The following is a 12,789-nucleotide window of genomic DNA, read 5'->3' on the forward strand; positions in this document are numbered from 1 at the left end:
AGTTAAAAGTAAATTAAAAGTAAAAGTAATTGATGGGATTGAAAATGATTAGAACTTATTACTCCTTAGAGTATATCTTTTGTAACTATGAAATTTTTTTATTGTTATTAATATAAAATAAAAAACTAGGAGCAAATTTCATCTTCAGGAAATTCTTTAAGTAAAAGATGCATACAATCAGAAAAAAAAAAAAAAAAGCCTTTGGTATAACTATATTCCCTTCCCCATTCTTATGTTGAATGATAAAGTCATTCTAAAATATTCTCCCTAGCTATCAAAAAAAAGACCAGTGATACTGGTAGATCCAGCCCACTTTAAGTAACAATCAAGCACAATATTGATAAATGTTCTTTAGTCATATCTGGCTCACACCTGACTCACATCTCCACTACCCCACAAGCAAACAGAACAATCACAGGTTTGAGACGGGCAGTAACAGGCAAAACCCTCTTGTTTTCCTGCCATGAACAGGAGCAGGCAACCAGTCTCCTGGAGGAGGGACCTCCTGCCTAAAAAGTCATGCACCCAGAACACTGGGCAAAAAGAAAAAAAAAAAATCTGCTGAAAAACAAAAGAAAATCATCGCTTCGAGTCAAATGAATGCAAAGAATGATTTTTAAAATGATTTAAAACTTAATACCTTTAGGATCTAGTCCTATATGGGAAAGGAAATGACATTGAAGCAAAATCTGGTCTACAGATGAATTCTGAACTGCCCCACTTTGAGCCATTTAAAGACCTAAACTTTGACTTTGCACTCAGTATATAATACCCAATTCAAATGGAAAAATAATAATATATTAAGCAATAAAATAGGCTGGTAATTTCTATGCACAGTATAGCTTCATTTTTATTATAAATTCTGGAAAGATACACACCAAAATATCATCAGTGATTACCCTAAGGTAGTAAAATTCGGTAAGTTTTGGTTTTCTTTTTCTCTTTTTTTATCTGTGTTATCTGATTTTTTTTTTTAAATAAACGTGTATCATTTATATGATTTTAAAATTCTTTAAAAATATGAAAATAGATGTAAAATTTATCAAACCCAACCTTTCATCAACTGACTTTAGTTCTGTGTATTTAAATGCAAAGATAATTGATATTTATAGTAATAATCACAAAGCATTATGGATCTTGTATGGCTTTTTGAAACCATAAATTACTTTGTGTTCAGTTTTAGTGCTGAGTGTATTTAATTATAGTTCAATTTTCTTAAACTATTAATTATGTGAAGTACATGTGAGAAATTCTTATGAAATAGAATAATTTATTATTCAAAGCAATCCATTTCCCATAGCTACCAGATAATGGGAGTACTGTGGTACCTTGCCACATCACAAAATATAACAATGTCTATGTAAACTTCCTATTGTAGTTTTGTGTTGTTTTGTTTTTTAAGGAACACCAACAGTTCATTACTGCAAATCCAATTTCCATCATAAGCCAGTATCTGGATGCTGTGGCTTTAAATTTATAAAGGATAAGGATTTTCTCTTCTTAACTCATAGAAAATAAAGACATAAGGAATTTGAACCTGAGGAAACATCTCCAAAGTGGAATTTGAGTCAGATGCTTACCACAATAAAGAGAAAACATTAACTCTGGTAGAATAAAAACAGTCCTGTGCCCACGATCCGAGATTGCCAGGTAATACTAGTCCACCTGTTCTTTCACTCTGCTTTTCCAGGTGGTCTTAAAGAAGCTTTTAGCAGGAAAACACCTGGACCCAAGAGACCACAGAACGTGTAAGGTGACACTCACATAAGGGACATAGAGTTACGGTGAGGTGGCACCTAATACAACTTCTGTCTGTGTCCTTTTCTCAAAGAGTCACAGATTGGTCCCAGGATTAGGAGTTTTCATGGTCACTTGGTCAGCTGCTTCATGCAGATGCCTTCCTTTATTAAGAATCTTGGATACATCTCAAATAAAAGCAATAAATCTTATGGTGTAAGAATATAAACTGAACTGGTTTTATTTAAGTAAATAAAGTTCTGTAAGAGTAACAATTATGGTTTCAGAAAGTGTGATGGCATTAAAATACCTATTAATACCTGCTAGATTTGGGAATGGAGAAGGCGATGGCACCCCACTCCAGTACTCTTGCCTGAAAAATCCCATGAACAGAGGAGCCTGGTAGGCTGCATGCAGTCCATGGGATCACGAAGAGTTGGACACGACTGAGCGACTTCACTTTCAGTTTTCACTTTCATGCATTGGAGAAGGAAATGGCAACCCACTCCAGTGTTCTTGCCTGGAGAATCCCAGGGATGGGGGAGCCTAGTGGGCTGCTGTCTATGTCGAACACAGTTGGACACGACTGAAGCGACTTAGCAGCAGCAGCAGCAGCAGATTTGGGAATATTCACTCTTCCCTGGTAGCTCAGTTGGTAAAGAATCCACCTGCAATGCAGGAGATCCCAGTTCGATTCCTGGGTTGGGAAGATCTGCTGGAGAAGTGATAGGCTACCCACTGCAGTATTCTGGCCTGGAGAATTTCATGGACTCTATAGAGTGTTGCAAAGAGTCAGACCCGACTGAGCAATTTTCATTGTCACTTCATTCTTCTCAAAAGGAGAAATAGAACACATGGAAGAATTAGACACTCTAAAAACAGAATTCTGGCTTTGACGCCAACATGTAACTTCAAAAATATCTTTCTCCTTATTTGTCCTATCATTTTCTTGTTTGAGGCATAACTTACATACAGTAATGCCTTTAAAAAAAAAGTCTTAAAAGTAGAAAAGAGGAGGCCAACTTGGGAGCTAGGAATCAAGAAGTGCTAGAGTAAAGAGGAAGAATATTTCAACATGTCAGTAATTTTTAATTCAAATCAGTGAGACTTCATCTTGACCAGGTTAGTGGAATTTTGGTAAAGTTTACTGCATGGTTGAATTTAGATATTTCAAATTTCCCGAGTGATGGTAGCTTTACATAGACACACACTTGACTCCCCATAAGCCTTACCCCTTCAGACCTCTGCCTGGGTTTCTATTCCAGACTAAACCAGAGCTGCTAATTCGATGGGTGCTAATAAGTTTACATGACTTCAATTAAAACCTAATTTTGTTTAATGACATACCATAATAGCTCATGATTGTTACACACGAGAGACAGTTGAAAGATCTTTTTCATTTGAAATGAGACATAAAAGTTCTTTTTATATCCAAAACAAGGAAAAGTGTTTGGTTTTATCAGCAAATCTTATTCTTGTAGCACCTTTTTAATCAACTAGAGAATTCTTTATCTTTAGCATGGATGGAAATTTTAAGTGAACTGTATATTTTGAATGGTGTTTAAAATAATAATAGCCAACATTTATTGAGGATTTACTATGTACCAGATATTTTCTAAAGACTTTGTGTTCATTCACTTGATCTTCAAATAATAATAATAATAATAAATCTTAAAAATGAGAAAACCAAGAAGTTAAAGGTTGACCAAGCCAGAACAGGAACCCAGGCACCCTAGCTCATTGCCACGACCCTAAATACTACACAGTCTACCCTTTCGTCACACATTTTAAATTATTTGTTTGATGTCAGCGAACACAAGCACACACACTAATACTGCTGTGGTATAACAGCCTATACAGAGATTGAATTTATACTCTTAGGTCAGTGCCAACTTGAACCTCGACCATCATCACAGTAATGAAGAGGTCTAGTCACTGAACTAGGGCATTGAGATGAGAGGAAATGGAGAGATCCTTCTGGGGCTTACCTAATTTTTTCTGATTTTAATCAAGTAAGGCAGCCCCTCCAACTAAAATTTTCTTTCCTCATCTTAGACATTCAAACTTATTCACCTCATCCAGCTGATGGAGTCAACAATCCTATTTCCAGTATGAAACTAAGACATGACAATAGCCTAACTGATCTTTGCTTCTAGTTTGTCTCCCTGGCTGCAGCAAGAGGAATCTCTCTCTTTTTTTTTTACCCTAGTCTATATGTGTCTTCATTAAACTGTCAGTGGCTCCTCATTCCCTGGGTCAGTAGTTCTCAAACATATACAGGAATTTATCGTGGTAATGGTTGCACAACTCTGTGAACATACTCGAAACCACTTAACTGTATACTTTAAATAGGCGAATTGTATGGTATGTGAACTATTAAATATAGGTAAAAGTTGTTACTTTAAAAAATGCCTTACTTGATTTAAAAAATGCATTAAGGAAATCAAATCCTCTGGAAGTCAAGGCATGCTGTGTGGAACATCCTGAAATGTTGAACCAAAAGCAGTTTTGCTAGCAGAAAATAACAGTACAGTAGATATTACATATAAGATTAAAACTCACCACTTTACAATTTTATCTACAAAAAAGCAAGTGGTTGAGCTAAGATTATCACCAGTTTCTAATGTTTGCCTCTAATAATAAATTTTTATTTCTTAAATTATTTTATTGCCTCCCCCTATTTGCCAGCAAAGCAGCATTAACATCAAAGGCAAGGAAAATCTGAAAGGGAAACTTCAAAATTGAATACATCCTATACAGTACTTCAATTTGTCTCTACTTATTTGCTTTCAAATTAAGACATTAGGAAAGTTTCCATACTTGGATTACACTAAGGTTTTCTGGAGGAGATTGGACAATCCTTGGCTTTCTGGAAAATGCCTATTTTTCTTTTTATCTTTAATAGGCTTTTTTTTAAGAATTATTTACTTCTTTGGCTGCTCCAGGTCTTAGTTGTGGCATTGGAGTCTAGTTCCCAACCAGGGATCTAACCTGGGCCTCCTGCATTGGGAACACAGAGTCTTAGCCACTGAACTATGAGGGAAGTCTCTTTTATGACTATTTGTCTTGACATGTAAAATCAGGGAAGCCTGATGGCTCAGTGAATAAAGAATCTGCCTGCAGTGCAGGAGACCTGGGTTCAATCCCTGGGTTGGGAAGATCCCTTGGAGGAGGAAATGGAAACCCACTCCAGTATTCATGCCTGAAAAATTCCATAGACAGAGAGGAGTCTGGTGGGCTGCAGTCCAAAGGGTCACAGACTGGGACACGACTGAGCGACTAAGCACACACACACACATCATAAAAGATCTTTTTCAACTTGACCTTACATTCCCTTTCCATCCTCACCTTATTCCACACCACCACAGGCTGCCACACCGCAGATGCCACATACCCCGCACAGTCATGAGCAGCTACGTGTCCTCCAAATACATCCCCAAGCTTTGTCTTCACGGAGGCATCGACCTCTGAGCTGTCCTATGAAACACACATTATCTCCAGGAAAGAAGCAAAAGACACTCTAAGCTGAAAGAATTCGGCACCAGGACAGAAACTTTGAGGGTAAGAGCATTCGCACTCCGGTAGTTTGGTGAGGCGTCAGTGTGGGGTGCGTGGAAGAGAGAGGCCGGGAGGAGATTGCCCGGGCAGTCCTCCTAGTCTGTGCTTTATGACATGAGCAAAAGAGTGACTCCATCAGGTCTGTGCTTTCCTCTGCTCTCAAAACCCTCTTCTGCCCCACCCTCTCCCCAAATACATGTTAACCACGTCAGAAAGTTGATCAGAGTGAGAGGTGTGGTGTGTGGACAGAGGGACCTGATGGATCCTCCTAAGAATGAACCTGGGACTGTGTTCTAACCATTGAGCAATCAGTCAATGCTGTGCTATGAAATCACAGTGGCAGCCAGTCAAGAATGTGGTAGAACCAACACAGCTGGTTTCTGTGGAAAGCCAAGATCATTCACCTAAAGATGCCTGGCCTTCCAGCAGCCCGCCCTAATTTTCCTAGCCCAAAGGAGTCTCCTCAGAAACCCTTTGGAGCACTTAATTTTGTACTTACGACACTTTGAAAAAAACTTTCTTCTTGCATTGCAGTGGTTTTGTCCTCATTCCTGGTAGCATCTTTTTGTTTTTTCCTTTGTCTCATTTCAAAAGCTTATACCTAATATAATGCAACTTCAAAAGATACTTTGGGAGAAAGGTATGGTATAAATCAACCAGCAAAAACTCTTGTTAGATTTTTTAAGTTCAAGAGGGGAGAAGTCGTTTCCCACTCACCTTTATAAATTCCACAGCACTAATGAAAACATACTTGTTGAATAAATTGACACTGTGATAACAACATGGTAAAGTAAAAACATTTCCTTGATTTTTAAAAGAAGTTGACATTTTTGTGATTTTTTCCACCCTTGGAGATCACCGGGTTTACTAGAGTATTCACATAAGTGTTTATCTTTTATCTTTAAAAATTTCATTTCTCCTAACCATACACCTGCCATCTGTGCCTGTAGCTTTCTTGATTTGATTTGCTAAAGTTTCATCCTGAGTATAGGCCTTTTTGGAGAAAAGTAATACTTAGATTCATTTATTCTGCCTGTTTTTTGTTTTTTAATAGAACAGAAAGATATTTATTTCAGCAAAATTATAAAGTAAAACTACAAAGAAACAAAAATATTTGACATTCACTGAGACACAATTTTGTAAAGAAGAAAGTTAACAGTAATCAGCATTATTGAAGAACAATAAACTACAAATATCTGTTGATATTTTAATGGGGGGGGGAGCCAGAAGAAACACAAAAATACGTTAAAAATACAACATCATTGCCACAGCACATAAAAATATCTCCATAAAAAATTAACTATTTCGAATTGGACACTTAACCTTGCAACTCTCTTTGAACTGACATTCTGAAATCTTGATGTCCTGCTGCAGTTTATTAACTAGTCATTTTTATTCCATGGATCCACAGAGATCAGTCTCATCACAAACAAATAAAAGAGCACTTCCTGTTAGACACAGCACTAACTCAAGGCTAATATTTAATCTTAATTGGCAACGAGTTTAGTGCAAATAAAATTATATTTAGCAGCTTAGAGAATTCCTGGTGGGGATGCATTCACCTCACAACCCTTATTGCATCCCCAGAACAAAATCATTTCTCTTTTCATGAGTATGAATATTGGCCATTCAGACCTACTAAAAACTACTAATGCTAATTCTGCCATTTGTCACAGGAGTTTCCATAAAAGATGGTTTCAGTCACTATGCAAATGAGCCATACAGTTTTTACATTTGGAAAGCTCCCCTTAGTTTTGATTTTTTTTTAAAAGCAGGGCCTGAATGTCAGTCACAACTGGATCTTACCCAACTGCTTCTCTGAAAAGAGGCATTAATCTTTTCTTGCACTGGCCACCAAAGATCGCATTAAAAGGAAAACCTGAGGATAGGGTAGATGAATCTCTTAGTGCAACTTGTACTCTCCAGTAATAATTTTATTGCACCGATTTGAATGCAAAAAAAAAAAAAAAAAAGAGAGAGAGAGAGAGGAAAGAAGAGGAACCATCTGATTTCAAACCTGGTACTTTTCCTCTCAGCCAAGATATATTCTCCAAATGAATGGAAGCCAGAGAGCTCCTAGCCAGCGAGAGGATTTTGTTTGAGGCTTGTCAGTTCCTTGAATTGCCTCTCTTCTTGTTAGACATCTGTTCCCTCTTTAGCCAAGGCCTGGGGTGGCTGCTTGGGAGAATGGCGTGGCCACCTGTGCCCAGGTGGCAAAGGAAGGGGAAGAACACCCAGGTTTAGGCACCTGACTCTTGTCTACATTCACCATTAGAAAGCTTGGATGACCTTGAAGGCCCAGGATGTGCTGACACAGAATAAAGGGAGGTAAACAGGCAGGCCATCTCACTTGACCTCTCAACCAACCCCTCAGCAATTTTTCCACTCTCCCTGGATTCTCTCACTGAATAGCTCAAGGATGGGGGTGTGGAGGCCATGTTGGAGAGAGGGGCTCCCCTCAGGCACTGTCCTCTTCTCTTTCCCTCAGATTGGGGCATTTCTCATACTGGTTGGCCAGCTTCCATTTGGTGTGCTGACTTTTGAGGAGTGCAGCTAAGGAAGTCTTTCGGGTGACATGTCGAGATACTTCCTGGCTCTTGACCTTCCTGGTGGGGGAAGAGCTACGAACCAACGAATAGGCGGGGAAAATGGGCTTGCCCCGTGGGGCTTCCAGTAGCTGCCATATTTCCCCAGAGGTATTGCTGGTCAGATACTGCCAAGGCTTCTTCCCACTGCTGTCCCGGATGTTTACACGAGATGCCAGCCTTTGCACAAGCAATTTGATGATCCCCTGGTGGCCGTGAATGGCCGCAAGGTGCAGTGGGGTGTACCCGCAGCTGGACTTCACATTGACATCAAGAGCAACCCCTGCTTTCTGTGCACTTGAGGCCAAGTCCTGAAGGGCCCTGAGGGCACCATGCTTGGCTATCCAGTGCAAGGCAGTGTACCCGGTCAAGAAGTCTTTGTGCAAAGCCAGCTGGGGGTCCTCCCAGAACAAACTCAACACCCGAATCCAAGAGCCACTGGCCAGCTTCACGATCCATTCATGCTCCCTGGCATCGAGGGGGACAAGGGATGACTTGTGCTCCGAAGATCTGTGGGGGACCAAGGCCGAGAGCCTGTCCCCTCCAGGGACCTGCCAGCTGTGTGGATGATTCCGCTCAGCGGCAGCAGCAGCTTTAATGTCTGCATGTTCTAGTGTCAATGCAGCATCCACCCTTGGGCTGGACATGGCTCCCACTCTGGAGGGTTTCCTGGACCGGGGTGGGCGCCGGCTCCTTTTCAGCAAATCCTCCTGAAGGCACTCTTCATCAGAGGAGGACAATTTGGCTCTCCCAGCCCTGGAGTTCCTCCTTAGGGATCTCCTTAGTTTGGGAGCTGGCCAGGATAAAGGTTGGGGGTCGCCTGCAGGACCATCAGCTCCTGTGGAGACCGGCTGAGAGGTGTGAGCATCCCCTACATTCCTGAGGCCCTGGGGGCTCCTAGTGGGCCTGGCCTCCTTTGGAGGAGCCCCGGCTGGATTCCTGAGTCTTCTCCCATCTGGGGCTACCAGGGCCAGACGCAGCCCGTCTTCGGAACCTCCAGGGGACTCTTTGGGGCCGCTGCTGCTCTCCTCACTGCCATGGCTCTCCTGTTCCACGAAGTCCTCCAAATCCTGGAGGGACAGCTGACAACGAATGCTGCGAAAGACTGCCAGCTGAGAATCCCCGGGCCAGACTTCCGAAACAGTGGGAAAGACGAGAGACTGAGAAGGAGGAGGGGGTTCCGCGGGTGCTGACTCAGATTCCTGGACCCAGGAGCCCTGCTCCGAGGGCAGCCGAGGGAAGTCGTCTGGCAGCACCGACCAGGCTCGGACTGGGCCGTGGTCCCGGGTCTCGGGTACCTGGGGGTGTCTGGCTACCCACTCGCGAGTGCGCTGCTGCTGCTGCTGCAGAGTGGAGTAGTGCACGGAGCCCGGGGTCACCGGCGCGGGAGGATCTCCTGCGGGACTGGGACTGGACAAGACAGCGGGCGGTGCAGCAGCCTCGACGGTGGCAGGAGGCGAGCGGGGCGTGGCAGGCCCTGGCGGGGGCTCCGCGGAAACACCTTCCCACTGCGGCCTGGGAGCCCCGCGGTCGTCCTGGGCCAGCTTCTCCGCGGCGCTGGCGCTGGCGGTGGCGGGGTCCGGGAGCCCCCCCAGGCCGTTCTGGAGGCATTCCCAGCAGCAGCGGCCCTGCGTCTCTGCCGCCGCGCACCTGGCTCGGTCCTGAGCAGCCGCCGCCACAGCGGCCGCGGGCACCGGCGCCCGGTGTCCGGAGCGGCCCCTCGGCCTGCCGCCTCCCCGCGCCGCCTCCCGGGCGCCGCCCGCGGGGAGTCCATTGCAACCTGCGTCTGCGACCGGGGCTGCGGCACCTGCTGGCGCCTCCTCACGGCGGATCCGCCTCCCCGGCTGCGGTTGCGGCGGGTGTTCCCCCCGGCGCGCGGGGAGCGGGGAGCCGGGCGCAGCTCCCCCTGCAGGGGCGGCGCCCGCGGGCGGGTCGCGGGGTCGCCGCAGCCCCTCCTCCTCCCCTACAAGGTCCCGGTACCTCCTCTTGAGCACCACGTACTTGGTGCCGTCGGGGTCCTGGCGCACTGCGGCGACCGAGTTGACGTAACCCTTGAAAAGCTCGCGGCGGCGCTGCTGCTGGCTGGGGGGCGCGTCGGGGTCGCGGAGGAAGCTCTTGAAGTGGCTCAGCAAGGCGGCGTTCATCACCCGGCCCCCGGCCTGGCAGAGAAAGTCCAGGAGGGCCTCCTGGCTCAGCTCCCGGGCCATCGCGGCCCCGTCGTCCCCCGACCCCGAGGTGTCTGCGTCTCGCCCTCCCGGCGCTCTCCCGCGCCAGCGGAAACCCCGGCCTGGAGTGTGTCACCTGCGCCCAGAGTGGCGCCACCCGCCTCCATCAGCCGCGGCCTGCGGGCAGACCCAGAACGTGCCGAGAGGGTGGCGGGCTCCCCGCGGCCACAGGCCCCGCGCGCCGCCCAGGTGGGAGAGAGCGGCTCCCTGGGCCGGCCCTGCGCGCCGCGACTCCCCGCGGCGAAAGTTCCCGGGATCGGCCGGAGCCGGCTTCACCTGCGCCCTGGCAACGCCTCCTCCCCGGCTCTGGGGGAAGGGCCTGGCCCGCCTCCTCCTGTCCCTCCGCCCTGTGAGGTCTCCCCCACCCCTGCCACCCATCCCAGATGAGTCAGGCGGGTCCGAACCGGGAAGAAAGCGCCATAGGTGAGGTGGCCGGCGACCCGGCGGCGGCCACGAACCGCGCGGCCGGTCGCGCAGCCGCTCCCGGCCCGGGGCGGGAAGGCAGGTAGGCGACCCGCCGCTCCTCTAGGTTTCGGCCACGTAGGAAATGAAAACAATAGAAGAGCTGTTCTCGCCCGCTCCTTTCTTAGAGTAAGTCCGCGCTGAAGTCGCTGGGTGGGGGAAAAGGTGCAAATTAACCAGCGTCTTGAGATCTCTCCAAACACACCTTACTTTAACGCTGTAGGCTAATAATTTCAGATACCCGGAGGCAGCATCGAGGTGCGGGGGGGTGGGGTGGGGGACAAATTTCGCTTCCAAAGCAAGCCCATCTAGATCTCGGGATAACCCCTGGGGCGACTCCTCCGGACGCTTGCTCCTAGGGGTCCGAATACGCCCAAAATCTGCACTGAAAAGAGAAATCACTCTGAAGGTTACAGGTCGGTTACAGGAAGGCCTTTTTCCTTCCTAGCAGTCTCACGCTAAGCTGCTGAAAAAAAATCAAATTTGATGTGTGAATTCCCTAGTAGCTGAAATGGACAGTTAAGTTATCTGGTGCCCTTGCTCTTATTTACTCCAAAATTTATGAACAGAAGAGATTTGTACAGTCTCTTTTGTGTTGGCTCAAATGGTGAAGTTGGTTCCCTCCAAATGTCACATTTCCTCCAGGCATTCAGAATGTGAGAGCAGTACAGGCTGGCTGGATTCCACCAGGTTGTCCCCAGCATTCAGCTTGACTCTCATTCTCCACTGAGGGGCTGTAAACTTCCTACTTCCAGGGACTGGTAGACTGCCTGTGTGCCTTTGTGGTTGTTAAATCGTGTCCAACTCTTTGCGACCCATGCATGGACTTTGTGGTTGTTAAATCGTGTCCAACTCTTTGCGACCCATGGACACAAGGCTCCTCTGTCCATGGGGATTCTCCAGGCAAGAATACTGGAGTGGGTTGCCATTTTTTTCCTTCGAGGGATCTTCCTGACCCAGAGATAGAACCTGCATTTCCTGCATTGGCAGATTCTTTACCAGTGAGCCACCAGGGAAGTCCCATTTGTAGACTAGATCTTGACAAACTCTAGTATGAAAATCTTGGCCTCTTCAAGACAGTAGAATTACAGCGTGTTTCCTAACCGTTGCTTCTTCTACATTTTACCTGTCCACATGTTCATCCTGAAATAATCCTTCTGGTCCTGTTCTGTTTCTTTATTAGTCTTTCAGTTCAGTTCAGTCACTCAGTCGTGTCTGACTCTTTGCGACCCCATGAATTGCAGCATGCCAGGCCTCCCTGTCCATCACCAACTCCCAGAGTTCACCCAAACCCATGTGCATCGAGTTGGTGATGCCATCCAGCCATCTCATCCTCTGTCGTCCCCTTCTCCCCCTGTCCCCAATCCCTCCCAGCCTCAAGAGTCTTTTTCAATGAGTCAACTCTTCGCGTGATGTGGCCAAAGTATTGGAGTTTTAGCTTTAGCATCAGTCCTTCCAAAGAAATCCCAGGGCTGATCTCCTTTAGAATGGACTGGTTGGATCTCCTTGCAGTCCAAGGGACTCTCAAGAGTCTCCTCCAACACCACAGTTCAAAAGCATCAATTCTTTGGCGCTCAGCTATACACAGGCCCAAATACTTTTCTTGTTTTATCTACTTACCTATCTGATTCCCTGCCCTCTCCCATTCTTTTCTTTAGCTGCCTTCTTATTTCCTTCTGTTGTGACTGTTTATCCTCACCCCAACTGTAACAGCAAATATGCTTATTTTTTATATCCTCTGCTGGCCATATTTCCTATTTTCTCCTCCACATCAGTGCCAGTCTTCCTTCTTGTACTCCCTTCATCTTTCCACTTTTTCTTCTTTTGCTCTCCTATTTTTAATTGTTTCATAAGCCCCTGTCCTTTTTGCTAAGGGAAGGTATTGAAAGTATCTCGGCCTCACAATTGTCAACTTGTGTTATCGTGGGCCAGTTTTACTGACTGACACATAGGTCACATTAGCTGAGCTTGGTTTAAGTCTCCAACATACCCTGGTACTTTTCCATGAATGAATTGGAACCCTTGGCTTTAAATTATTTAGGTCAGAAAGAAGAACTGGGAAACATTTTTGTCTATTTTTGTCATTTTCTTGAATCTGAACCCAAAACAGGGTTAAGAGGGGATAAGTGTTTCCCACTGAGGTCTCCACATTAACATCAAGCTTTTGAAAGTGAAAGCTACTTTTTGCAACCACATGGACTGCAGCCTGCCAGGCTCCTCTG

The 12,789-nt window shown here is 45.9% G+C and overlaps 2 protein-coding genes across 2 annotated transcripts in view; one reads left to right on the top strand and one right to left on the bottom strand.

Annotated features, from left to right (window-relative positions):
- Positions 1-2,502: 2,502 nt before the first annotated feature.
- Positions 2,503-10,464, bottom strand: SOWAHB (sosondowah ankyrin repeat domain family member B). The gene has a single exon (XM_061420552.1). The coding sequence runs from the start codon at positions 10,085-10,087 to the stop codon at positions 7,754-7,756; it is 2,334 nt and encodes a 777-aa protein (XP_061276536.1). The 5' UTR covers positions 10,088-10,464; the 3' UTR covers positions 2,503-7,753.
- Positions 10,465-10,533: 69 nt separating this feature from the next.
- The window catches only part of SEPTIN11 (septin 11), a 137,084-nt gene continuing 134,828 nt past the window's right edge, over positions 10,534-12,789 (top strand). Inside the window, exon 1 of the mRNA XM_061420559.1 lies at positions 10,534-10,696. The gene's annotated coding sequence lies outside the window, so the exon portion shown is untranslated. The remainder of the gene's footprint in view (positions 10,697-12,789) is intronic.

Source organism: Bos javanicus, chromosome 6 (genome assembly GCF_032452875.1).
Source record: "Bos javanicus breed banteng chromosome 6, ARS-OSU_banteng_1.0, whole genome shotgun sequence".
Taxonomy (NCBI): Eukaryota; Metazoa; Chordata; class Mammalia; order Artiodactyla; family Bovidae; genus Bos; species Bos javanicus.

What these genes read in the sequence shown, in the direction of transcription:
- SOWAHB (XM_061420552.1), bottom strand. Translation starts at nt 10,087, where the DNA reads ATGGCCCGGGAGCTGAGCCAGGAGGCCCTCCTGGACTTTCTCTGCCAG.